Here is a 27,509-nt window from a genome sequence, read left to right as displayed (position 1 = left end):
CACCCGCCATTATTACAGAACAATAAGCCGCGCTTCTGCGCTTGTGCACCCACACCAGGGCCAAGACTAACAACCGTCCCGCATTCAGAATCACCGGAACCTGCAGCCTGGAACTGGGAGTGGGAGAAGCGGGAAGAATGAGGAGAAACAACATAATCTAACACTCACAGCAACCTCCAGCCCACCTCCATTCCCGGGATAGTGAAACAGAGTTTAGAAACTCACCAACACGACTTCAGTGAAACATTCAAGGCTATGGGCCAAGCGCTGGTAAATGGGATTAGGTAGGTAGGTCAGGTGTTTCTCACGTGTCGGTGCAGACTCGATGGGCTGAAGGGCCTCTTCTTCACTCTGTGATTCTGTGATCCACGAGGAAAAGAGGGAGCAGTGACTGTGCCTGCTCTGATATACCCCCAGACCTGCCACTCAAACCATCCAACTGCGCCCAGTTCACAGCTCAACCTACCAACTTGCAGCTTACATCACCTTGACCCCGCCCTTCCCATGTGTTGGATAGTCCAAGGTGAGTCGTTTGTGTAACCAGGACAGTGGGGGAGATGTGACCTCCTGCCCTGTGCTGTGTCCCAAATAGTTCCATCTTCCCCTCCCCCCAGAGCCCACTAAACACTGCATGCAGACGGCTGATGGAACTTGGGGATCCTCACAGGTACATTATCCTGCACCCACCCACCCCTGATACATTCTGTAAACAAGTTGCTTTTCTTCTCTTCTGCTGCCCCTTCACGTAAACATCTTATTTCATACAATTAGATGTGTTTAATTGTGTTTAATTAAAGGGCTACGGGGAAAAGGCAGGGACATGGCATTAGGTAAATTGTTCCTTCGGGGGCTAACACAGACACGACTGGCTGAACGGCCTCCTTCTTTGCTGCAACCATTCTATGATTCTCTGACTTGTCTCTATCCCGCTGCTCTGTTCAAAGTGATTCCCACCTTCTGCTTTTATCCCTGGCTCCCTGTTTAACCAATTAATTCCTCCCCTTTCCCCTGCTCACCCTGTACAGTGTGCGTCAGACTTCCTCCAGCCCCGCCCCCCCATCACCCCCAACCACCATCCCGGCCCCTTCAACCATCAGCAGCTTTTGGCTTGTCTGGTTTCAGTTTGAATTTACAAAGTTGCAGGATTAACCTTCAAACTCGCCTTAACTGAATGCAGCCAGACTGAAAATGTTCGTCCCACACACCAGGATAGATTATTTTGTTTAAAGTCAGAACCAAAAATGCAGTTATTATCCTCAGGAAGAAGGCCCACTAACACCTGACCAACACACAACTGGGGATTGACAATATCTGCTGGTCTTGTTAGTGACACCCAAATCCCATGAATGAAGTTATCAAAAAATCTCGGATAAAACTATGGAAATATGTGTTACTAAATCAATACTCCTAAATTGAATGGACTGTGTCTGTTTAGCAACCTGATCTCCCCCAGAATCAACCTCACTTGACAGTCTCACGTTGGAAATTGCTGGGTCCGACTGGGTTCCAAAGTTCACAGAGTTAAACCCAGCAGCTTCCCCTCCAATTCCACTCTAGCTCAAAACTGAGATAAACGAGAGATGAGCAACTTCAGTTAGCTTAGATGAAGTTCAGTTTGTTTTCCTTGGAAGGGAAAACGTACTTTTGAATCTTTTCGGCACCCTCTCTCTCCACTTCCTTTTGAAATTGTAACCATTCAGTGGTGGGCTGTTAAAAGTTTCCTTTCATGGGATGTGGGCGTCACTGGCAGGGCCAGCATTTGTTGCCTATTCCCAATAACCCTCAAAGCAAGTGGCTTGCCACGCCATTTCAGAGGGCCATTAAGAGTCAACCACATTACGGTGGATCTGGAGTCAGGTCAGTTAAGGATGGCACATGTCCTTCCCTTAAGGACATTGGTGAACCAGATTTTTTTTTTATTTGACAGTCGACAATGGTTTCATTGTCACCCTTACTGAGACTAATTTTCAATTCCAGATTTATTAAGTTATTTGAACGGATGTCCCCGTTCAGCATTAGGCTGGCCTTCTGGATTACTGGTCCAGTGACATTGCCACTATGGCACCAAGTCCCCAAATATATTTGTTACAATTATTTTGCCAACAGTTTAATTGTTGTCACTATTTTGGTTACTTGTGGATTCTGTTATGGGTTTCGGACAAGTTTGCTCTGTGAGGTGCTTAAAGGTCATTCATTTTTCCCTTTGCATGTCGATGTTCGTCCAAGACATAGAGAATGATGTCCCCCTCATTAAGTATCTATTTACGATACTCAGATGGGCAAATCCCATTCTCCTCCTTTCTGGTGGATAATGTATGGCCGATACATTTAGGTTTCCGCATAATTTAATTGCTAATTTTATTGAGTGGCCACCTGCCCCAATCTCCACACCATAGCAAAAACATGGCTGTTGCTCATCGGGAATTCAATGGCAGTGCCTTTACCCAACATTCCCCGCGGTGGTGAATGTCCCCTATCCACACCGCTGGAGAGCAGTGCGCATGCGCAGTGCCGGTTAGTGTTTGGAGCATGCGCAGTGTCAGTGATGCCGATCGGGCGAGACACTCATCGGTCACATCTGCAGCCGGTAAGGATGGCGAAACGCAGCGGGAGCGATGGAGCCGGTGACTGGCCGCAGAAGGGTTCTAAACACACGGTGAAGGCCTAGAACCTCGAATAAAGACCTGCAGCTCCCGCGTTTGTCGTTCCGGGACTTTTCGCTGAAACAAGGCCAAGGTTGACGGCCGCCATCTTATTTTAGTGGAAAGCAGGGCGCATGCGCGGACATCTTGAAGACGTCACAGTGTGGGTGAGGCTTAAGCGTCCCTGTTCCCAACCGGGTCCAAGTGCCCGGGAGGCGTTAAAGCCCGGTCAACAGGTTTTTGAGCAGCTTTCCCCACTCTCAGGCTGCAGGTGATGTTTGAAGCGTAGAGGAGACCACGGGCCTTGTTTATATTCAGGGTGAGAAGTTGCAGGAGATGATCCTCAACTTTTGGCGATACTGCTGTCCCATGCTCCTAATCTTTGTCTGACCAGTGTGAAGGGGGAGGGGTAAGTCAGAGAATCTTCTCCTGTAACTGTACATGATCCTGGTTAAAACAGAAATTTGTCAATCCAGGATGGGTGACACACATGGGGGTGGTCACACTGGCTGCCGACCTCTCTTCCGTGGCCTTGCCTGTGCCCGGGTGTCCCTGATGAGGGGACATGTGGTGTCCACCGGTATGCTTGATACCGCCCGCAACCGGTGGACACCTCAGGGTACAGAGTGTCTCATAGACACTGGAAAAAATCATACTGGTTTAGTTAGGGAGGTTCCCTTTGCTTTTATTGGGACTTTGTTGCCGATTTGGGCTTCTTTCAGTTTGATTGGACTACATGTTTGGGGAAAGAATGTGCCAAAGAAACTCCAATTGTCTGTTTTGAATTTCTACCCTGTACTTACAGTGATGATTTTTGTAAACTCTTTTTACAGGGTACAAGAGGGAGATGATTTACAGATGGGAAACTCAAACCAAATATCACATCAAGATCTGACAGTGTCACTCGATTCATCAGGAACTGAATATCATTGGACATTGACTGTGAAAGGAGTTATTGAGAGTTTGGACAGCAACATAGAACCAGAGGGATTCCAGTCATCCGAAACATCTTGAATAAATTTCCACAACCTCATAGGCCAGGCAAAGCCATAATCTGATTATTATATCTGGGTTCAGATGAAGAACACTATCTTCAAATTAAAGATACAGGCAAGGGTAAAACATTTGCACACAGAGCCCCCACCCATGCTAATATATAAATGTGTGGTGGAATGGGGAGAGAGTGTTTTCCAGAAATGTTCCAAGTTACCATTACATTATTACAGATTTCTAGATGACACATGAGAAGTTTGGTCCCATATGGAGACAGAAGTGGAGGAATCTGTGCCAACAATCACCATCCATCTATCAAAATCAAAGTCACAACAATGTTAAGAAATATGAACTTATCTGTTTCTCCGAGATGTTTTCTGGCTGGAGGCTGAGGACTAGGAGTCCCAACATTCCCTGCGAGTTCCAGCACATGTCCAAAGCGGGACAGGCGCACTGCTCAGGAGAAGAGATTGAACCATTTGGAGGTGTGTAGTTGTCCAGGCAATTGGAGTCAGAGCAGCTTTGAGGGTTGTCAGAGGCGAGATGCTTGAAAGTGGAGACCCGTTGTGAGGGAGACTGAGTTTTCACAAGATAGTGTGACTCACAGTGAACACTGACATCTGGATGAGTTGCTGAGAAATCTGTCTTGGTCATCTGCCATTTAATGTGCAGTGCACTATGTTTGACCACAGTTGCCTGTTAATTCATATTTTTGTCACATTAATTCTGAATGTTAGAGTATATGATAGATATTGTCAGCTGCTTTACTCTTCTGACTTTATGTAATAAAATTTATCTTGTTTGTTTAAAACCATGGAATCTTGTAGCTTTATTCCCTTAGTAAGTACCTGGGATTTCAAACATTGTCTATTTTAAACAAAAAGTTACTTGTCCCGAACTTGATCCAAACAATAAATACAGAAAAAAATGAATTTCTTACACACGACATGGTTCAAACTAACACAGGAAGATAAAACAAAACAAATTAGCAACAAAGGTGTTCCTTAAACCAACAGACACACACACCCCCTACTACATACCAAAAGCCACCACACTAAACTGACCTTCCGTGGATTATTAATTAACAACTGCTGCAATTCCATGGTATTTGTACAGAACAGGTAGATTTAACAGTGCAGTTAATATCTTATTCACTGCATTGTGGCAAGGGGCATATGCAAAAAGGTTCCTGAGAGATATCAGATCCAATTTCGGACAGAATTCGACAATCCTCCAGGATTAAATAGATTCAGCCCCAAAAATCCACTTATTATGGGATATTGCAATAAGAGCCTACATATGAAGAGTGTAATTAAAAATAAATTTGAAAAAAATGAAGGCTTCGACTCACTTAGCAAATATAATAACAGCCTTTAGAAGGAATGAAAACCTAAAGGATCTTTAGTTAGCAGCAAGGTGAGCACACAAGCCACCCCATTTTGTTGGGGTAGAAACTGTATAACATTCAAGCACTTAAAAGTCCTGAAAACAATACAAAATTTCAACACAGGGAAAATACCCCAAAAACCACAGAATCTCATGTGAACAACAATGTTGTCTATGCAATCCGATGTAAATATTGCAAAATCTGATACATGGGAGAGACAGGGAACACATTAAGAACTAAACTCACAGGACATCTTAGTGAGATTAGAAGAAAGAAAGAACAGGAAGCCATCAACATACATTTTATTGAACATGGACTGGACCCTTTGGAAATTACAAGACTGGAAACAACTCTAAATTAGTTTTCATTAAAGGGGAAGAGCAAAGCGAAGCAGTGGATTCCAAATTTAGTAACACTGTCGCCAAAAGGCTAAAATTAAAGAAAAAAATGAAGAACAACAGTGTTAGTACAAGAAAACTTAACATATTCATTAACTTAAATGGCTCCCATTCTGGGAGGTTTGGTGAGATGGGAAAAAGCTATTCACACGTCCAGGGAAACCACTGTCAATGATTTTACACATGTGGAAATACACATTGGATTTCAAATGTCATCACACATCTGGGTAGGTCCCTTTACAATTTACTTGAATCCTTCTAGAAGCTTGGCAAATACTGAAGTTGTTAAAGTTCCGGTGACATTTAGCAACCGTTTTTAAGGTTCACAAATCTATCATAACTCAACAACACATTCGTGACAAGATTCTCCCTCTTCCAATCCTTAAAGTGGTGACTTAAACTCTATTCCACTCTTCACTCTAATTCTACCACATAACACAGCTCATGCCAACAAAACATCTTCCATGATTTTATTCGTCATTTTGAATGCCTCAGGTGTCAATGTGGTTGCGTGGCCTCGCAGTGTATGGTACTGGAGTTTTTGGAGGTGTGGTTTGAATCCCGCCACTGTTAAAGTTTTGGGTGCTTTGTTCTTCTAGGCAGTTCCAGAAAGTTCTTCATGTGGGAAAGGGGCAGCTGAGCTCTGCAGTGTCTCATTCTGGTCGGAAGAATGAGGAGAGGCAGAGGCAGTAATTTACAGGTGACCAGGAAAGGGTGGGGGAAGGGCACGGACTGGACAGACCGAATACCATTTTTCTCTGTAGCACTCTGTGTCCATTCTATCATTCTTCCCGAGTAGTTGTGGCCGAGTGGTTAAGGCGATGGATTTGAAATCCAGTGGGTTCTCCTCACGCAGGTTGGAAACCTGTCAACTCCTCTTCTCATCATTCCTGATTATAACCAACTGCAAAATGAATTATCGGTTAAATTGAATAAAAGAAACATCCAAATTCCCAGCTTTTCTTATATCCATTCATCTCTAAATTCACTAAATTTGGAGCCTGAAATGGAACAACAATTGGCCAAGTTGGTGACTTTGTTGCTTTCTGGGTGTTTGTCTTTCCTTAGGCCCCTGTCACTCTCGGTCTATATGTCTGTGTGTGTTCCTCTGTGTGGGTCAATGTGGTTCATTTCCCCGAGGGAGTGAACACAGTTTTACCATCACAAATTTAATTCACATCAGTTGTGTAGTTTCATAATAAATGTTACAGAGAAAAAAATGTCAAGGTGAAATGTACAAGAGGAGTTTGTGTCTTTCTATGCATGGACTACGAGAACAACAACTTATATTTATATAACTGTTCAACGTAAAGAAACATCCCACAGGAGCATTATAAAGAATCATTAGGTCAGATGACCAAAAGCTTGGTCAAAGAGTTGGGTATTAAGGAGAGTCTTAAAGGAGGAAAGTGAGGTAGAGGCAGAGAGATTCAGGGAGGGAATTCCAGTACTTTGGGCCTCTGTAACTGAAACCACGGTCACCAAAGGTGGAACAATTCTGATTGGGAATGTACAAGAGACCAGAATTAGAGGAGCACAGATATCTCAGAGGCTTGTGGGGTTAGAGCAGGTCACAGAGATAGGGAGAGGTGAGGGCATGGAGGGCATTGAACAGAAGGATGAAAATTTTAAAATAAAGACATGTCTTGACTCGGATCCAATATGGGTCAGCAAGTATGCAGGAGATAGAGGATTGGTATTTGGCATGAGTTAAGACATGGGCAGCAGTTTTGGAAGAACTCAATTTATGGAGGGTAGAAAATTAGGTCAAAGATTAACAGGCAGGACCTCAAACGTAGTAATTTCTGAATTACTCCCAGTACCACGTGCAAGTGAGTACAGAAATAGGAGGGTAAGACAGGCAAATGTGTGGCTGGAAAGAGTTTCAGGAGGGAGGGCTTTAGATTCCTAGGACACTGGGACTGGTTCTGGTGAAGATGGCACCTGTACAAGCTGGATGGGCTGCACTTGAACAGAGCCGGGACTGAGTTCCTTCCAGGGTGCTTTGCTAGTGCTGTTGGGAGAGCTTTAAATTAACTCAGCAGGGGTGTGGGAACCAGGAGATAGTATGAGAGAGGAATACCAGGGTGCACAAAATGCTGGGAGCGGCAGATAGCTGATAAAAGAGAATAGCAAGTTAATCGTAGTCGGAGTAGGGGAGGAAGTCTTGAAGACTAAATCAGGGTTACTGTGCATGTATGTGAATGCACAGAATGTAGTAAATAAGATTGGGGAGTTACAAGCGCAGATTGTCATATAGAAATACGGTGTTTTTGCAAGGATACCCACCTTGCATCCTGGGTACGAGGTGTTTAGAAAAGATAGGGCGAGATGAAAAGGAGGAGGGGTGGCAGTGTTGGTTAAGGAGAGCAGTGCAGTGCTACAGAAAAAGGATGTCCCAGAGGGTTCGAAGACAGAATCACTGGCTAGAGCTAAGGAACAAAGAGGGTGCAATTGCATTCTTCGGTTTCTACAGACTGCCAACTAGTGGTAAGGATGTAGATGAACAAATCTTCAGGGAAATTGCAGAGAGATGCAGGTATTATAGATTAGTTATAATGGGGGGCTTTAATTACCCGAATTCGGACTGGGAACAGTGATAATGTAAAGGGTGGAGAGGGGCAAGAGTTCTTAGATTGTGCTCAGGAGAATTTTCTGCAGCAATATGTGTCCAGTCCAACAAGAAAGGATGCACTGTTGGACCTGGTTCTTGGAAATTAAGTGGGCCAAGGAGGTCAAGTGTCAGTGGGGGATCATTTAGGAGACAGTGATCATTGTATAGTAAGGTTTCAGATGACGGTAGGAAAGGACAATGTGCAATCCAGAGTAAGAATGATGAATTGTGGGAGAGCCGGCTTTCCTGGGGCAAGAACGGAGCTGGGTTGGATAGGCCGGAACCAAAGATTGGCGGCAAAAATGTAGCTGAACAATGGGCTCCATTCAAAGAAGAAATGGTTTGGTCACAGTCAAGGTATATTCAAAAAGGAAAGGTAGGGCAAACAAATCCAGAGCTCCTTGGATGACAAAGGAGATAGAAATTAAGATAAAGAAAGAAAAAATGTGCTTGTGACAGATGACTGGTAGAAAATGCAAGTGAGAACCAAGCATAATACAGAAGGATCAGAGGGGAGGTGAAAAGCAAATTAGAGAAGCAAAGAGGGATCATGAGAAAAGGCTGGCAGCCATCAAAAAGGGGAATCCCTATCGACAATCCCTATCCCTATCGCCTATTGACACATAAATAGTAAGAGGGCGGTAAAAGGAGGGATAGGGCCGATGACGGAACAAAGAGGGGATTTGTACATGGAGGCAGAGGGTATGGCTGAGATGTTAAATGAATACTTTGCATCTGTCTTTACCAGGGAAGCAGATGCTACCAAGGTGACAGAGGAGGAAACTATCTCACTAGAAGGGTTCAAAATGCATAAAGAAAAAGTGTTGGATAAACTGTTGGTTGATGTATCGAAGAATATTGAAGGAAGTAAGGGTGGAAATCACAGGGGCACTGGCCATAATCTTTCAGTCTTCCCTCGGCTCAGGGGAGATGCCAGAGGACCGGGGAATGGCTCAAAAAAGGTTGTAAGGATAAGCCCAGCAATCACTGACCAGTCAATTTAACTTCAGTGTTGCGGAAGCTTCTAAAGACAATTGTTCGGGATAGAATTAGGAGTCACATGTGAAAATATGGGTTGATTTGGAAAAGCCAGCATAGATTTGAAAAGGGGAAATCATGTTTAACTAACTTGATGGAGTTTTTTGAAGAGGTAACAGAAAATGTCAATGAGGGTAACCTTGCTGATGTGGTGTATATGGACTTTTAAAAGGCATTTTATGCAGTGCCACACAACCAACTTGTGAGAAAAGTTATAGCTCATGGAATAAAAGGGGCAGGAGCAATGTGGACACAAAATTGGCTGAGGAATAGGAAGCAGAGAGTAATGGTCATTGTGTATTTTTCGGGCTGGAGGAAGGTTTGCATTGGAATTCCCCAGGGGTTGGTATTGGGACCCTTACTTTTCCTGATATATATTAACGATTTAGACGTTGGTGTGCAGGGGACAATTTCAAAGTTTGTGAATGATACAAAACTTGGAAGCATTGTAAGGAGGATAGTACAGGACATCAAAATAGTATAGACAAGTTGGCGCAATGGGAAGATAGGTGGCAAATGAAGATCAATGCAGAGAAGTGTGAGGTGATTCGTTTTGGTAGGAACAACATGGAGAGGCAGTATAAAATAAGGGGTAGAATTCTTAAGGCTATGCAGGAGCATAGAGACATGGATGTATATGTGAATAGATCATTGAATGTGGAAGGACAGGTGGAGAGAGAAGTTAACAAAAGATACAGTATCCTGGGCTTGATTAATAAGGCCACAGAGTACAAGAGCAGAGAGGTTATGCTGAGCTTAGTTAGACCTCCACTGGAGCATTGTGTACAGTTCTGGGCACCACACTCTAGGAAGGATGTGAACGTATTGGAGGGCCTGCAGAAGAGGTTTACAAGAATTGTTCCAGGGATGAGAAACTTGAGTTACGAAGATAGGTTGGAGAAATTGGGACTGTTCTCCTTGGAGCAGAGGAGGCTAAGAGAAGCAAAAACAGCTCTGAAGAAAAGTCATACGGACTCAAAACTTTAACTCTGTTTTTCTCTCCAAAGATGCTGTTAGACTGGCTGAATTTTTCCAGCATTTTCTGTTTTTGTTTCAGATTTCCAGCTTTTTGCTTTTATCTTAGGCTAAGAGATTTGATCGAGGTGTTCAAAATTATAAGGAGGCTGGATAGAGTTGATATGGAGAAACTGTTCCTATTCACCAAGGGATCAAGAACAAGAGGGTGAAGATTTAAAGTGATTTGCAAAAGAAGCAAATGTGATGTGAGAAAAAACAAACGTTTTCACACAGCAAGTGGTTCGAGTCTGGAATGCACTGCCTGGAAGTGTGGTGGAGGCAGCTTCAAACGAGGTATTCAAGAGGGCAATAGATGATTATTTGAATAGAAACAATGTGCAAGGGTGCAGGGAAGAAGCAGGAGAATGGCGCTAAGTCATGATGCTCATCTGGAGATCCGGTGCAGACACGATGGGCCGATGGGCCTCCTTCTGCCACGGAAAAAATCCTGTGATTGAAAACCGTCACAATGCCCGGGTGATTGACGGCACCTTCGGACCAATAGGAAGAGGGGGCGGACCTGGAGGATTTAGCCTATGCGTTTGATCCTCCAGCCAATCGGAGTGAACGAAGGGCGGGGCCAGACTGGGAGTGAAGCATGCGCAGTGTGAGCAATGGCGATATAGGGATATTGCACTGTTGAATCTGCAAGAGGTAACGGAGTGAATGGCGGGGGCGGAGGGAGCAATGAATCTGGCGAGTGGGCAGAGAGGCTTCGTAAGCATGTTGTGTAAGCCGTAAAACCTGAAAAAGAACTTCCCGGTACCCGGGGGACCATCGCTCTGTTTGTACCGAGCGAGGCCGCAGCTTTCTCCCAGTTTCAGACCCGGGTTAACGGCCGCCATCTTTATTAAGGGCAATGTGCAGCGGGGCGCATGCGCAGTTGCCATCTTTGTTGGGGGCAATGTTTTTGGAATCTTTTCAATGACAATGGGAACAACTTGTCCATCAAACTGCTTCACGCTTTGAGTTACAATGTCTTATTGATGAGGCAGAACAGCGACATATGTCCAAGTCAGTGATAATTTATATTGTGCCTTTAACATATTAAAACTTCCAAGACATTTCACAGTAATGTCACAAAGTAACATTTGACACATAAGGAGATGTGAGAGCAGGTGACCAAAAGTTTGGTCAAAGAGGTGGGTTTTAAGGAGTATCTTAAAGGAGGGAAAGAGGTGGAGATTTACAGAAGGAATTCTAGAGCTTGTGGCCTAGGCAAATGAAAGAATGCTCACCAATGGTGGAATGATTAAAATCAGGAATGCTCAAGAGGCCGTAATTAGATGAGTGTAGAGACCTCGGAGGGGTGTGTGGCTCGAGGGGGTTACAGAGATAGGGATGATCACAATCATGGAGGAAAACAAGGATGGGAAGTTTAAAGTTTTAGTGCTTCTTAAAAAGAAGTCTTTGTAGGTCAGTGACAACAGGGGTGATGGGTGAACAAGACTTGGTACGAGTAAGCACACGGTCAGTGGAGTCTTGGATAACCTCAAGATAACAGGGAGGTTGAAGGTGGGAGGCTGGCTGGGAGTGTGTTATGATAATTAAGTCTGGAGGGAACAAAGGAATGTATGAGAGTTTCAGCAGCAGATGAGCTGAGTCTGGGGTGGAGTCGGGCAATGTTACTGAGGTGGAAATAGGCGGTCTTGGTGATGATGTGGATATGTAGTTGGGAGCTCTTCTTGGGGTGAAATGTGTCACTTTTGGTTGTGAACAGGTTTGTTCAGTCTCAGACAGTTGTCAGGGAGAGGGATGGAGTCGGTGTCTGGGGAGTGGAGTTTGTAGTGGGGACTGAAGACAATGACTTCAGTCTTCCTAATATTTGAATGGAGGAAATTTTTGTTCATCCGGTTCTGGATGTCAGACAAGTCAGGACAGAGTGTGACTTGGAGGGGAACTTGGAGGTGATGGTGTTCACATACACCTGTTACCCTGGTCCTTCTAGGGGATGGAAGTTGAGGGTTTGGGTGGTTCTGTCAAAGTTCTGGTCAAATTGTAGAGATAAGAAGTTTTTCTCCTTCACCCCCTGTCTCTCACATCTCTCTCTTTCTCTCTCCAGTTGTCTTCTCCCAGAAAGGCCAGAGTCTTGTGTAGGCCCAGACTGGGTGGCAGGTTCCCTTCCCTGAAGGACATGAGTGAACCAGTTGGGCTTTTATGACAATCCAGCAGTTTTCATGGTCACTTTTTCCTATTTCCGGCCCCACAAATTACCAGATTCATTCGGTTCAATTTCATAACCTGCCTTTGTGTTTTTGTGGGTTCTTTCTCACTCCCTTTTTTCTGTTTTAAATCAGTTTCACAGGGTATTAGAAGGGGAAGTTTTGCAGTTGGGAAACTGAAACCAAACATCACATCAGGATCTGAGTCAGGAGTCATCCAATTTATCGTAACTTGAATATCATCGGATTTTGAACATGAAAGGAAAAAGCACCGTTCACAGTGGGGAAAAGCCTTGGAAATGTGGGGATTGTCGGAAGGGATTCAATTACCCATTTGAACTGGAAACTCATCGACGCACTCACACAGGGGAGAGACCGTTCATCTGCTCCACGTGTGGGAAGGGATTCATTTCTTCATCCAGCCTTCTGAAACACCAGCAAGTTCACACTGATGAGAGAGCTTTTAAATGCTCAGAGTGTGGGAAATGCTTTAAAAGTTCCTGGAAGCTGATGTCCCAACAACGTGTGCACACTAATGAGAAACCTTTTAAATGCCCAGACTGTGGGAAGTGCTATAAAAGCTCCAAGGAACTGATGTCCCATCAACGTGTTCACACTGATGAGAGACCGTTCAGGTGCTCTCACTGTGGGACTGGGTTCAAGCGATCAGCTGACCTTACTAAACACCAGCAAATTCACACTGGGGAGAGACCATTCACCTGCTCTGAGTGTGGGAAGGGATTCATTCAGATATCGCACCTGATGACACACCAACGTGTTCACACTGGGGAGAGACCATTTAGCTGCTCCGATTGTGGGAAGGGATTCACTCAGCTATCGCACCTGCTGACACACCAGCAAGTTCACACTGGGGAGAGACCATTCACCTGCTCCGAGTGTGAAAAGGGATTCACTGATTCAGCCAGCCTGTTGAAACACCAGCGAGTTCACACTGATGAGAGACCTTTTAAATGCCCAGACTGTGGGAAATGTTTCAAAAGTTCTGGGAACCTGATTCGCCATCAACGTGTTCACACTGACGAGAGACCATTCAGGTGCTCTCACTGAGGGGCTGGGTTCAAGACATCATCTGACCTGCTGTCACACCAGCGCATTCACACTCGGGAGAGGCCGTTCACCTGCTCCAAGTGTGGGAAGGGATTCACTCGATCATCAAAACTGCTGAGACACCAGCAAGCTCACAAGTAACCACGGTGATTGGATTTTGCTGTTAATCACATCCAGGAGTGAACCATGTTCATTGGGCTCTGTTTCTACTGAAGTTAATAAACTCCAGCCCAGTTCTAGGGGGCAATATTCTGGATAAAAGTCAAATAAATCAGCCTTATGTTAAACACACAGTGTGTTGAGTCTGTTTAATATCACTGAGACAAGTTAATTTCTTTTGAAGGGCTCTCCCTCTTCCCTGTCTCCTCCATCCTCACCTCCAACAACAAGTGTGAGGAGCTCAAGGAGCTTCTTCATCACTAAGATTGAGACAATTCGATCAGCTGCCTCTGCTGCTTCCCTCACTTCCACTAGCACACTGGGTCATACTGTCCCTAAAGTTCCCCATTGTCTGAGCCCTGAACCCACATCATTCTTTAGTTTCCCTCCCATCTTCCCTCATGTCCTCTCAGTGCTCATCTTGTCCATGAGACCCACCTCCTGATCCATCGACCCTATTCCCACTAAAGTGCTGATCACCCAACTTTCCCATGTTCACTAAGATTGTTAACAGTTCTCTATCTCCGATACTGTCCCTATCTTCTTCAAATCTGCCATCATCACCCCCTCCTCAAAAACAAACCTTTGATTCATCCATACTTGCAAACTACTGCCCCATCTCCAACCTCCCTCCCTTCTGCACACTGTTCGAACGTGCTGTCACCTCTCAAATACTGGGATCCTCCACATGAACAGGGTGGGATGTTTTTGGAGACAGGATGTCCCAGTTCTCCACCCTGGGATTCTCAATGTGAACAGGGTGGGATGTGTTTGGCGACAGGATGTTGCAGTTCTCCACCCTGGGATTCTCAGTGTGAACAGGGTGGGATGTGTTTGGAGACAGGATGTCCCAGTTCTCCACCCTGGGATTCTCGGTGTGAACAGGGTGGGATGTGTTTGGAGACAGGATGTCTCAGTTCTCCACCCTGGGATTCTCAGTGTGAATAGGGTGGGATGTGTTTGGAGACAGGATGTCCCAGTTCTCCACCCTGGGATTCTCAGTGTGAACAGGGTGGGATATGTTTGGAGACAGGATGTCCCAGTTCTCCACCCTGGGATTCTCAGTGTGAACAGGTTGGGATGTGTTTGGAGACAGGATGTCCCAGTTCCCCACCCTGGGATTCTCAGTGTGAACAGGGTGGGATGTGTTTGGAGACGGGATGTCCCAGTTCTCCACCCTGGGATTCTCAGTGTGAACAGGGTGGGATGTGTTTGGAGACAGGATGTCCCAGTTCTCCACCCTGGGATTCTCAGTGTGAACAGGGTGGGATGTGTTTGGAGACAGGATGTCCCAGTTCTCCACCCTGGGATTCTCAGTGTGAACAGGGTGGGATGTGTTTGGAGACAGGATGTCCCAGATTTCCACCTTTAAAGGGACAGGGAGAGGACCAGCTGGGCTGAATGATGCTGCTTTATGACATCACTGCAGTGCCTAGTAACCATTCTCCCTGAGCCCTGCTCATTATGGGCTGGCTTTAGCTCAGTGCTGTTACAGGGAGGGAAACAGGAGGAGGATTCGAGCCGTGTGGAGGTCAGGATTAATGGGGAGAGATACAGGATTAATTTCTACCTTACTGAGTGAGAAATGTCATTGACCAGGACACTCCCTGTCCCTCAGTATCTGTATCTGGGGGACAGGCTGATGGGTTTACTCTGTATCTAATCCGTGCTGTATTTGACTGGAGAGTGTTTGATTCTGACAATAGTTGTTCACCCCGATGATGAGATAAATCCATCAGCTTCTCCCCTAGATACAGATCCTGAAAGACAAGGAGTGTCTGTAATATTTTGGTCCATGTCCTTGATACAGTTTTGAACTCCTTGCTCACATCCCCTCCCCCCCATCCTGCTTTATTCTATTGAAAAGACCCCCCAGTTTCTCCAGTCTCTCCTCAATGGAAACAATTGAACTAAGTTAGAAAGTCAAGCAAGATTTTCACAGCAGACAGGTCACCATGAGAAAACATTTCATTCCACAGTCAGTTGTTATCATCGGGAATACACTGTCTGAAAGTTTGGTGGGAGCAGGTTCAACAGTAACTTTCAAAAGGGAATTGGAGAAATGCTTGAAAGAAAACATTGACAGGGCCATGGGGAAGCAGCAGGGGAGAGGACTATTCAGGTAACTCCTCCAAAGAGCTGGCAAAGGCACGATGGGCCGAGTGGCCTCATTTTGTGCTGTATCTATTCATCCGTGGTATCATCTCTGTGAGTCTCTCCTGCACCCTCTCCATAGCCCTGACATCATTCCTGTTGTAAGATGCGAGAATTTGACTCAATATTCTAAATGCAGCCTAACCATTGATTTACAAATTAATTTTGCATAGAAAATTGGAGTAACAGGTTCAAACAGCATTTTAAACTTGTCCTTCACCTTTAAAGATGTGTGTATTTGAACCCCTTGTAACATGGCTAAAAGACTTTGAGGTAAAATGTCTGATATAACGTGTATTATGTGAGAGAGAAGTTTAGTCTGAGTTAGAAACACAAACAGGCTCTTCACTGCAGACAGGTCACCATGGCAACACTGATAAGACATTCCATTGTACAGAATCAGCTTACTGGAAACTCGAATCAGATCAGGGAAAAGGACAGAGTTTGTCTGTTATTAATCACATTATAAACTGAAACCAGAGTGAGGAATACAATAGACCAGACTATATTGTGTGATGTTTATGCCTATAATTGTGAAACTATTCGAAATAACAGAATTAACAGGTGACAGGGGAGTTGAGGGAGAATGAGAAAATTCCAGAAGAAAAGTAACTGCTGGGAACCAGGGAATGTGTCCTTGTAAATCACAGATTAGAGAAATTCCAGCAGTCTCATGCTCACTTCCTGCCAAAACCCAGCAGAGAAGACAGAGAAGAGTCAGGGTCCAGAGCTGGATCACTACAGGGTGTAAAAGTGAGGGGATACTGAAGTAAGGGGACTGGAGACATCGGAGATCAAGGTCAGGGCGCCTGAGGTTCCAACCAGCGGGCTGATCTCGTGTAAATGACTGTGGACACACGGGACTTGCATGTTTACTCTGATTGATGGATTAGTATAAGATACGGTTGAGGACAGGGAATCTGATCAGCTGATCAGTTTCTTAATAAATTTCTAATCCTGCTGACACTGGACTCTCAAATCCACTCATTATGAAGACACGTTTCAGCAAAAATCTTCCATCTCTTAACCACAACTCCTTTTAAACTGCTCCCATTCACAAACATCAAGGAGAATTGTTGACTGATTATCGAGTGACGATAAATGAAGGAGAAATGTGGAGGAGGGGTCTGTAAATGAACAGCAATGTGACTTGTCAGGGAGGGTCTGTAAATGAGCAGCAATGTGACTTGTCAGGGAGGGTCTGTAAATGAAAAGCAACATGAATTGTCAGGGAGGGCCTGTAAATGAACAACAATGCGACTTGTCAGGGAGAGTCTGTAAATGAGCAGCAATGTGACTTTTCAGGGAGGGTCTGTAAATGAAAATCAACATGAATTGTCAGGGAGGGCCTGTAAATGAACAACAATGTGACTTGTCAGGGAGGGTCTGTAAATGAACGGCAATGTGACTTGTCAGGGAGGGTCTGTAAATGAACAACAATGTGACTTGCAAGGGAGAGTCTGTAAAGGAACAGCAATGTAACTTGTCAGGTCGGGTCTAAAGATGAACAACAATGTGATTTGCCAGGGAGTGTCTGTAAATGAACAGCAATGTGACTGGCCAGGGAGGGTCTGTAAATGAAGAGCAACATTGCACTGATGTACTGGGCTCCTCCGTCATTGGGAATGGGATATTTGTGGAGCTTCCTCCTCCAGTGAATTGTTTAATTGTCCACCATCATTCATGACTGGATGTGGCAGGTCTGTGGACCTTTGACATGATTCGTTTGTTGTGGGGTCGCTTAGCTCTGGCTATCACTTACTGCTTATGCTGTTTGGTAGACCAGTAGTCCTGTGTTATAGCTTCACCAGGTTGACACCTCATTTTTAGTTATGCCTGGTGCTGCTCCTGGCATGCTCTCCTGCACTCTTCACTGAACCATGGTTGATCCCCTGGATTGGTGGCACTGGCAGAGTGGGGGAGAAGCTCAGTCATGAGGCTACAGATTGTGTTCGAGTAAAATTCTGCTGCTGCTGATGGGCCACAGCGCCTCATGGTTGCCCAGTCTTGAGTTGCTAGACCTGCCCAAAATATATCCCATTTAGCACAGTGGTAGTGCCACACAACATGATGGAGGGTGTCCTCAATGTGAAGGCAGGACGTCATCTCCACAATGAGCATGGTGGTCACTCCTACGGATCCTGTCTCTCTCTGTCTGTCTCTCTCTCTGTGTCTCCTCCCCTCGAGGCCAGAACTTTGTGTAGGTCCAGACTGGGTGACAGTTTCCCTTCCCTGATGGACATTAGTGAACCAGTTGGATTTTTATGACAATCTAGTAGCTTTTATGGTCACTTTTTCCTTTTACAGGCCCCACAGATTACCAGATTCATTCAGCTCAATTTCACAACCTGCCTTTGTGTTTTTGTGGGTTCTCTCTCACTCCCTATTTTCTGTTTTAAATTAATTTCACAGGGTATTAGAAGGGGAGGATTTGCAGTCGGGAAACTCAATCCAAACATCACATCAGGATCTGACGGAGTCGCCCAATTTATCATAACCTGAATATCACTGGATTTTGAACATGGAAGGAAAAAGCACCATTCACAGTGGGGAGAAACTGTACACGTGTTCTGTGTGTGGGCTAGGCTTCAGCCAATCCTCTGACCTGTTGAGGCACAAGCACAGTCACACTGTGGAGAAGCCATGGAAATGTGGAAACTGTGGGAAGGGATTCCATTACACACCTGAGTTGGAAACTCATCGGCGCAGTCACACTGGGGAGAGACCGTTCACCTGCTCCGACTGTGGGAAGGGATTCACTCAGTCATCCAACCTGAAACACCAGCGAATTCAACCTGCCCAGAGTGTGGGAAGTGCTTTAAGAGTTCCCAGGATCAGAAGTACCATCAACGTATTCACACTGACAAGAGATCGTTCAGGCGATCATCTCAATTCACTGTCCACCAGTGAATTCACACTGGGGAGAGACTGTTCTCCTACTCCAATTGTGGGAAGGGACTCACACAGTCATTCCACCTGCTGATGTACCAGCGAATTCACACTGGGAGAAGCCATTCACTTGTGCCATGTGTGGGAACATATTCACTCAGTCATCTGACCTGCAGATACACCAGCAAGTTCACACTGCAAAAGACCTTTTAAATTCCCAGAGTGCGGGAAGTTCTATAAAAATTCTGGGGACCTGACGTTCCATCAACGTGTTCACACTGACGAGAGACCCTTCAGGTGCTCTCATTGCGGGACTGGGTTCAGGTGATCATTTCAACTCACTGTACACCAGCGAATTCACACTGGGGAGACGCCATTCACCTGCTCCGAGTGTGGGAAAGGATTCACTCAGTCATCCCATCTGCTGAGACATCAGCAAGTTCACAAGTAACTACAGTGATTGGATGTTGCAGTTAATTACATCCAGGACTGAACCAATTACTTGGAGTCTGATCCTGCTGATGTAATTACCTCCAGGATAGCTATTGTCGTTAATACTTTTGACAAAAGTCAAATAAACTAATTTTGTGTGAAACACACAAGGTGTCGAGTCTTTTTAATATCTCTAACATAAGTTAGTTCCTTTTGAAGGGCTCTCCCTCTCCCCTGTCTCCTCCTTCCTCACTTCCAACAAGTGTGAGGAGCTCATGGAGCTTCTTTGTCACTAAGATTGAGACATTCCGATCAGCTGCCTCTGCTGCTTCCCTCCCTTCCACTAACCCACCGGGACAAACTGTCTCCTCACTCCCTATTCACACTCAACAGCTGATCACCCACATCCACATGTTCACTGTTTTGTCTTTCTTCATTTATGGATGTGGGCGTCGCTGGCTCAGCCAGCATTGATTGCCCGTCCCTAGTTGCCCTTGAAAAGGTGGTGGTGAGCTGATGTTGTGAACAGTTTTCTCTCTCAACCTCCACATCTGTGACACATCCTATCTCTTCTCCTGCTTCAGCCGATTTGCTGCTGAAACCCTCCTTCCTGCCTTTTCTCCCTCTGACTATTCCAGAACTATCCTAACCCTCCACTCCTATTCCACCCACTGACAATCTGGAACATTGGTGCCTTTTTAAAAAGAAAATCCCATGGGACATTGGACAGACGAGGCCAACATTGGTTGTCCATCCTGATTGTACTTTGAACTGAGTGGCTGCCTCAGCCATTTCAGAGGGTAGTGAAGAGCCAACCACATTGCTGTGGGTCCGAAGTCACAGGTAGGCCAGACCGGGTAAGGACGGCAGATTTCGTTCCCTAAAGGACATTAGTGAACCAGATTTGCTTTTACAACAATCAATGTTGGGTTCATGGTCCAATTACGAGCTTTCAATTTGAGATTTTATTCCTCTAATGTAAATTCCACCAGTCCATACTGGGATTTGAACCCAGAAGGTCAGCCTGCACCTTGGGATTACTAGTCCAGTGATGTTGTCACTCTGCCTCCATCTTCCTGTATCCTAACAGGCAGTTACTTTCACCCATTACTCACTTACCACCATTTCTTTCCGTTCTGGCAATGCACTGATTATATAATTCTCAGATTGTTTTTTTCAAATCTCCCTGGTCTTGTCCCTCCCTATCTCTGGAAACACCTCCAGCCCGACAGCCCTCTGAGATCTTTCTGCTCCTCCCATTCTGGACTCTTACACATCCCAGAATTCCATCACTCCACCAATGCCGGACATACATTCAGTTCCCTGGGTGCTAAGCTCTGGATTCCCTCCCTAACCATCTCCACATCTCTGACTTCCTTTCCTCTCCTTTAAGAGGCTCCTTAAAACCTACCTCTTTGACCCAGTGTTTGGTCACCTGTCCTCATCTCTCTTTTTGTGTCTTGGTGTTGAGGTTTTTCGATAATGCTCCTGTGAAGCACCTTGGGATGTTTGACTGTTAAAGGTGCTATATAAATACAAGTTGTTATTGCTGCTGTTAATCACATTCCTGACTGAACCTGTTCATTCTGACAGTGGGAATTTATTGCCAGAATAGCAAGCAGACAATTACGAAGGCAAATGGTATATTGGCATTTATAACAAGGGGATTTGAGTATCGGAGTAAAGATGTCTTACTGTGATTATATAGAGCTTTGGTGAGACCACAACCAGAGTATTGTGTGCAGTTTTGGCCTCTGTACCTAAGGAGTGATATACTTACCATAGATTGAATGCAATAAATGTTCACTAAATTAATTCATGGGGTGGACGGATTGTTCTTTGAGGAAAGATTAAATAGACTGGGTCTTCATTCTCCAGAGTTCAGAAGACTGAGAGGGGATCTCATTCAAACACAAAATTCTTACAGGGCTTAACAGGGTAGATGCAGGAAGGATGTTTCCCTTGGCTGGGGGTCTTGAACCAGGGGACACAGTCTCAGGATAAGGGGCAGGCCATTTAGGACTGAGATGAGGAGGAATTTCTTCACTCATAGGGAACTGAACATTTGGAATTCCCTGCCTCAGAGGGCAGTGGATTCTCAGTTGTTGAGCTTATTCAAGATTGAGATCCATCGATTTCTATATCTTAAAACATCAAAGGATACAGCGATAGTGCAGGAAAATGCTGTTGAAGTAGAAGATCAGCCCTGACCTCACTGAATGGCAGAAAAAGCTCCAAGGGCTGAATGGCCGGCTCCTGCTCTTATTTATAATGTTCTTATTGCTGCTGACATTAATAATCTCATATAACTGGGCTGGAGTTTAAATTCTGGATATATGTCCAAAATCAGTTTTGTTTCACACAAGCTGTTTTATTATTAAAACATTAATTAATTTTATTATTAAATTACAGACAAACATACAAATGAATTAGGAACAGGAATAGGCCACTCAGCCCCTTCAGCCTGTTCTGCCATTCAGTAAGATCATGGCTGATCTGAATGTAACCTCAACCCCACAATCCTACCTACCCCCATAACCTTTCATCCCCTTGTTAAACAAGAATCTATCTAGCTCTGCCCTAAAAATATTCAAAGACTCTGTTTCCAACACATTTTGAGGAAGAGAGTTCCAAAGACTCACTACCCTTTGAAAGATGAAAAATTCTCTTCATCTCTGTCTTAAATGAGCGACACCTTATTTTTAAACACTGACCTCGAGTTCTAGATTCTCCCACAAGAGGCAACATCCCCTCCACATCCACCCTGTCAAGACCCCTCAGGATCTTAAAGGTTTCAATTAAGTTGCCTCTTACCCTTCTAAATTCCAGTGGATACAAGCCTAACCTGTCCAACCTTTCCTCATAAGACAACGCACTCGTTCCTGGTATTAGTTGAGTAAACACTTTCTGAACTGCTTCCAACACATCTACATCATTCCTTAAATAAGGAGACCAGTACTGTACACAATATTGCAGATGCAGTCTCATCAGTGTTCTGTATAATTGAAGTTAACCTCCCTACTTTTGGAATCAATTCCCCTCAATGAATAACATTCTATTAGCTTTCCTAATCACTTGCTGTACCTGCATACTAGCCTTTTGTGATTCATGCACTGGGATTCCTGCACTGGGACACCCATACCCCTCTGAACCTAACAGCTTTGCAATCTCTCACCATTTTGATAATCAGCTTACGTTTTATTCTTCCTGCCAAAATGAACAATTTCACATTTGCCCACATTGTCCCCCATTTACCAGATCTTTGCCCACTCACTTAACCCTTTGTAGCCTCCTTATGTCCTCGTCACAATTTACTTCTCTACCGACCTTTGTGTTGTCAGCAAATTTAGAAACCATTCCTTCAGTCCCTTATTCCTCCTACCAGCTACCCCATGACTAACTTAACCACAAAGAAATAAAATCAAAATACCAGGGATGCTGCAAATCCGATTTTAAAACAGAAAATGCTGGAACAAACTCAGCAGGTCTGGAAGCATCTGTGGAGAGAGAGAAGCAGAGTTGATGCTTCGAGTTCAATATGACTTTTCTTCACTCTGGCTTCACTTTAGCTACTGCTAAACTGGAATTAAAAGTTGGTCATTTTATCCACATGTGAATAATGGATAATAATATGTTAGATAAATGTTCAGAAAGTCAAACTGTAACTGATTAAAGAAAATCAGAAGAGTGGAGATGCTGGGAATAGGAATGTTCTAATGAAAGATGATCAAGCTAAAACTTTCACTCAGTTTCTCTCTCCAGATACACCCTGACCAGAGGAGTGTTTCCAGCATCCTGTTAGGTCAGGTACTTCCACATCAAGAGGTCTGATTGTTTTTTTTCCAAAATATGAGACATCCCACAGTGATAAATGTGTTACGTAATCGTTTCTCAGCCTTTTGGCTGAGATCACGTGTGGAATGCATTGGGTCTGAGCTCTGAGATTTGTAGTTTTTTTGGGGGGGGGTGGGGGGCATGGGGCTGGATCTCAATGCTGCCCTCAGTCTGACGTCACAATGATGTTTGAGCTCTCCTTCATCCTGGCTCAGGACTGACACTGATAGAGTGAAGAGAATGAGCAGAAACAACCATCCCAGCCAGGGGATGTGTAACACTGTCAGGGTGACAGGGAAGGAGATGGAAGAAGGCATGAAGATTACAGGAATAGGAGGAAACGAGAACCTGGAAGGATTTGAAAAAAAGAATGTGAATTTTAAATCGAGGCATTGTTTCACCAGGAGCCAATGTAGGTTAGTGAGCACGGGGGTGATGGGTAAACAGAACTTTTGGATGATCTCACGCTTCCGCATGGGTGGGCTGAATGTGAGAGGCTGGCCAGGAATGTATTGGAATCATCAAGTCTTAAGGTAACACGGACATGGATGAGGGTTTGAGCAGCAGATGAGCTGGGGGTGGAGTGGAGACAGGCGACGTTATGGAGATTGAAATATCTGGTGTTAGTGATGGTGCGGATATGTGGTCAGAAACTCATCTTGGGGGTCAATTAAGACACCGAGATTGTGAACAGTGTGGTTCAGCCTCAGACAGTTCCCAGGGAGAGGGATGGACTTAGTAGTTAGGGAACGGAATTTGTAGTGGTGACCGAAGGCTTTGGTCTTCCAAATTTTTAATTAGAGGAAATTTCTGCTCATCCAGTACTGGGTGTGGGATAAGCAGTTTGATCATTTAGTAACAGTGGAGGAATGGAGAGGGATGGTGGTGAGGTAGAGCTGGGTGTTGTCAGTGTACATGTGAAAAATAACACGGTGCTTTTGGATGATGTCACCTAGTGGCAGCATGTAGATGAGAAATAGGAGGGGCCAAGGGGTCCTTGGGGGACACCAAGTACAAGGGCTTTGGAGAGGAAAGGGAGGTCGGAGATGGGGCGGTAGTTTGTAAGGATGTTGGGGTCAAAGGGTTTTTTTTTGGATGATGATGGTGGATTTAAAGGTGGGAGGGACAGTACCAGAAGAGAGAATTGTTAGCAATACCAACTAGTATGGAGAAGTTGGCTGCTGAACAGGGAGTAGGGTCAAGGGAGCAGAAGGTGGGTCTGATGGACACAATGAGCACTGAGAGGGCATGAGAGGAGATGGTTGAGAAACTGGAGAAAGAAGTGAGTTCAGGGCTTGTAAATGGAGGAACTTCAGGGACAATTTGTTCCGGTGGGCTAGTGGGAGGGAGAGAAGCAGCAGAGGCAGCTGATCGGATTGTCTCAATCTTAGTGACAAAGAAGCTCCATGAGCTCCTCACACTTGTTGTTAGAGGTGAGGATGGAGGAGACAGGAGAGAGGGAGAGCCCTTCAAAAGGAACTAACTTGTGCTGGAGATATTAAAAAAACTTGACACACTGTGTGTTGAACAGAAGGTGATTTATTTTTCTTTACCTATATGACACCTATAACTAGGCTGGAGTTTATTAACATCAGCAGAAACAGACCCCAATGACCATAGTTCAGTCCTGGATGTGATTAACATCAAAATCACATCACAAGTAGTTATGTGTGAATTCGCTGGTGTGTCAGCAGGTGGCATGACTGAATGAATCCCTTCCCACACACGGAGCAGGTGAACAGTCTCTCCGCAGAGTGAACTCGCCGGTGTATCAGCAGATGGAATGACCGAGTGAATCTCTTCCCACACTCGGAGCAGCTGAACGGTCTCTCCCCGGTGTGAGTGCGCTGGTGAACAATCAGACCAGATGATCGCCTGAACCCAGTCCCGCAATGAGAGCACTTGAATGGTCTCTTGTCAGTGTGAACACCCTGATGGACAACCAGTTCCTGGGAACCTTTGTAGCACTTGCCACAGTTGGGGCATTTAAAAGGTCTCTCATCAGTGTGAACTCGCTGGTGTGAGAGGAGGTTGGATGAGTGAGCAAATCTCTTCCCACACACGGTGCAGGTGAACGGTTTCTCCCCAGTGTGAACTCGCAGGTGTACAGTGAGCTGAGGTGAATGCTTGAACCCAGTTACACAGTGAGAGCACCTGAACGGTTTCTCGTCAGTGTGAACACATTGATGGGACATCAGCTCCCGCAAACTTTTATAGCACTTCCCGCAGTCAGAACATTTAAAAGGTCTCTCGTCAGTGTGAACTTGTTGATGTCTCAGCAGGGTGGATGACTGGGTGAATCCCTTCCCACACTTAGAGCAGGTGAACGGTTTCTCCCCAGTGTGAACTCGCTGGTGTACTGTGAGGTGATTTACTGTCTTGAACCCAGTCCCACAGTGAGGGCACCTGAATGGTCTCTCATCAGTGTGAACACGTTGATGGGACATCAGCTCCTGCGAACTTTTATAGCACTTCCCGCAGTCGGAACATTTAAAAGGTCTCTCATCAGTGTGAACTTGTCGGTGTCTCAGTAGGGCGGATGACTGAGAGAATCCCTTTCCACACTCAGAGCAGGTGAATGGCCTCTCCCCAGTGTGACTGCGCCGATGAGTTTCCAGCTTAGACAGGGTTCTGAATCCCTTCCCACAGTCTCCACATTTCCACAGTTCCCTGTTGTCCCTGCATTTATGTTTTGACAGGTCAGATGATCTGCTGAAGCCTCATCCACACACAGAACACGTGTACGGTTTCTCCCCACTGTGAACGGTGCTTTTTCCTTCCATGTTCAAAATCCAATGACATTCAGGTTACGATAAATTGGGCGACTCCATCAGGTCCTGTTGTGATGTTTGGTTTGGGTTTACCGACTACAAATCCTCCCCTTCTAATACCCTGAGAAATTGATTTAAAAGAGAAGAAAGGGAGTGAGAGAGAACCCACAAAAACACAAGGGCAGGATGTGAAATTGAGCTGAATGAATCTGGTAATTTGTGGGACTGGCACTAGGAAAAAGTGACACCTTGTCCTCACTTATCACCCCACCAGCCTCCGCATTCAAAGGATCATCCTCTGCCATTTCCGCCAACTCCAGCATGATGCCAGCACCAAACACGTCTTCCGTTTACCCCCCTCCCCCCCGGCGGCATTCCGCAGGTATCGTTCCCTCCGGGACACCCTGGTCCACTCCTCCATCACCCCCTACACCTCAACCCCCTCCCACGGCACCCTCCCATGCAACCGCAGAAGGTGCAACACCTGCCCCTTTACTTCCCCTCTCCTCACCGTCCAAGGGCCCAAACACTCCTTTCAAGTGAAGCAGCATTTTACTTGCACTTCCCTCAATTTAGTCTACTGCATTCGTTGCTCCCAATGCGGTTTCCTCTACATTGGAGAGACCAAACGCAGACTGGGTGACCGCTTTGCAGAACACCTTCGGTCTGTCCGGAAGCATTACCCAGACCTCCCTGTCGCTTGCCATTTCAACACTCCACCCTGCTCTCATGCCCACATGTCTGTCCTTGGCCTGCTGCATTGTTCCAGTGAAGCTCAACGCAAACTGGAGGAACAGCACCTCATCTTCCGACTCGGCACTTTACAGCCTTCCGGACTGAATATTGAGTTCAACAATTTTAGATCATGAACTCTCTCCTCCATCCCCACCCCTTTTCCGATCTCCCCCTTTTTTTCCAATAATTTATATAGATTTTTCTTTTCCCACCTATTTCCATTATTTTTAAATGTATTTCCATCCATTGTTTTATCTCTACCTTTTAGCCTATTTTGATTCCTTCACCCCACCCCACCCCCACAAGGGCTATCTGTACCTTGCTTGTCCTGCTTTCTACCCTGAATTATCACATTCCTTAGATAATATCACCACCGTCAACACCTCTTTATCCTTTTGTCTATGACATCTTTTGGTTATCTCCACCTATCACTGGCCCGCTATCCAGCTCTACCTGTCCAACCCCCCCCCCCTTAAACCAGCTTATATTTCACCTCTTTTCTATTTTTACTTAATTCTGTTGAAGAGTCATTCGGACTCGATACATTAACTGTGTTCCTCTCCGCAGATGCTGCCAGATCCGCTGAGTTTTTCCAGGTATTTTTGTTGCTGTTTTAGAAATTGACAACATTCTCTCCTCCTGCTACCAGGACTAGGATGACCGCGCATGCGCCCTGCTGCACACAGTGATAAAGATGGCGGACATTAACCCGGGACTGTCAGCGGAGACGGGGCCCTGCATTTTTCGCCCTGTTTTGGTGGAAGCGCCGAATGAGTTGGTTCTTTTTTCGGGGCTTTGAATCACTACTGGGTCTTTATGAACCTTCCCCACCCACTCCGCCGGTTCCATTACCGTCGAAAATCGGCCGTTTTTTTCTCTGGTTCGAGAGCCGAGATGACCGCCTCCCAGCTGTTGTAGCACTCACACCGCGCATGCGCCAGCTGGAACGTTCACTGCGCACGCTCCATTCGCAACTCATCACTGCGTCTGCGCAGACACTCCTGTCGTGAGGATAGGGCATATTCTGATACGCCGCGAATGCTGGTTAAAAGCCCTGCCATTGACACCTCGTCTTGTTCAATAGAAAATTGGATCTTGTGACCCAATTACGATTGGAGCCATAGATCCAAGATATAAAATGATTAAAAACACTAACGCGGCAACCAAAGTCCACAGGCACTTATGTCCTGGGTATCGTTAAGAGCAGAACAAAGCC

The 27,509-nt window shown here is 45.4% G+C and overlaps 2 protein-coding genes and 1 long non-coding RNA gene across 8 annotated transcripts in view; 2 read left to right on the top strand and 1 right to left on the bottom strand.

Annotated features, from left to right (window-relative positions):
• LOC144697492 (uncharacterized) overlaps window positions 1–27,509 on the top strand; it is a 756,645-nt gene that overhangs the window by 37,955 nt on the left and 691,181 nt on the right. The gene's annotated exons all lie outside the window — the stretch shown is intronic.
• LOC144697480 (uncharacterized) overlaps window positions 1–27,509 on the top strand; it is a 142,050-nt gene that overhangs the window by 29,894 nt on the left and 84,647 nt on the right. The window contains exons 3-4 of one of the 6 annotated variants that reach the window (XM_078569465.1): window positions 12,915–13,196; window positions 15,861–15,862. The exons of 1 other annotated variant lie outside the window; for it this stretch is intronic. In XM_078569465.1, the coding sequence (XP_078425591.1) occupies window positions 12,915–13,196; window positions 15,861–15,862 (284 nt within the window). Of the gene's footprint in view, window positions 1–12,532; window positions 13,591–15,860; window positions 15,863–27,509 lie in introns of those variants that run through there. 4 more of the 6 variants (XM_078569466.1, XM_078569462.1, XM_078569463.1 and 1 more) reach the window with 4 other exon arrangements.
• LOC144697569 (uncharacterized) overlaps window positions 6,027–27,509 on the bottom strand; it is a 721,063-nt gene continuing 699,580 nt past the window's right edge. The window contains exons 2-3 of the long non-coding RNA XR_013580391.1: window positions 6,170–6,310; window positions 6,027–6,078 (exon numbers count right to left, since the gene is read on the bottom strand). This is a non-coding gene — a long non-coding RNA (uncharacterized LOC144697569). The remainder of the gene's footprint in view (window positions 6,079–6,169; window positions 6,311–27,509) is intronic.

The sequence above is a fragment of the Cetorhinus maximus genome, chromosome 23 (genome assembly GCF_964194155.1).
Source record: "Cetorhinus maximus chromosome 23, sCetMax3.hap1.1, whole genome shotgun sequence".
NCBI classification, from domain to species: domain Eukaryota; kingdom Metazoa; phylum Chordata; class Chondrichthyes; order Lamniformes; family Cetorhinidae; genus Cetorhinus; species Cetorhinus maximus.
Note: the sequence above shows the minus strand (reverse complement) of the source record. Positions and strands in the feature narration are given on the sequence as shown.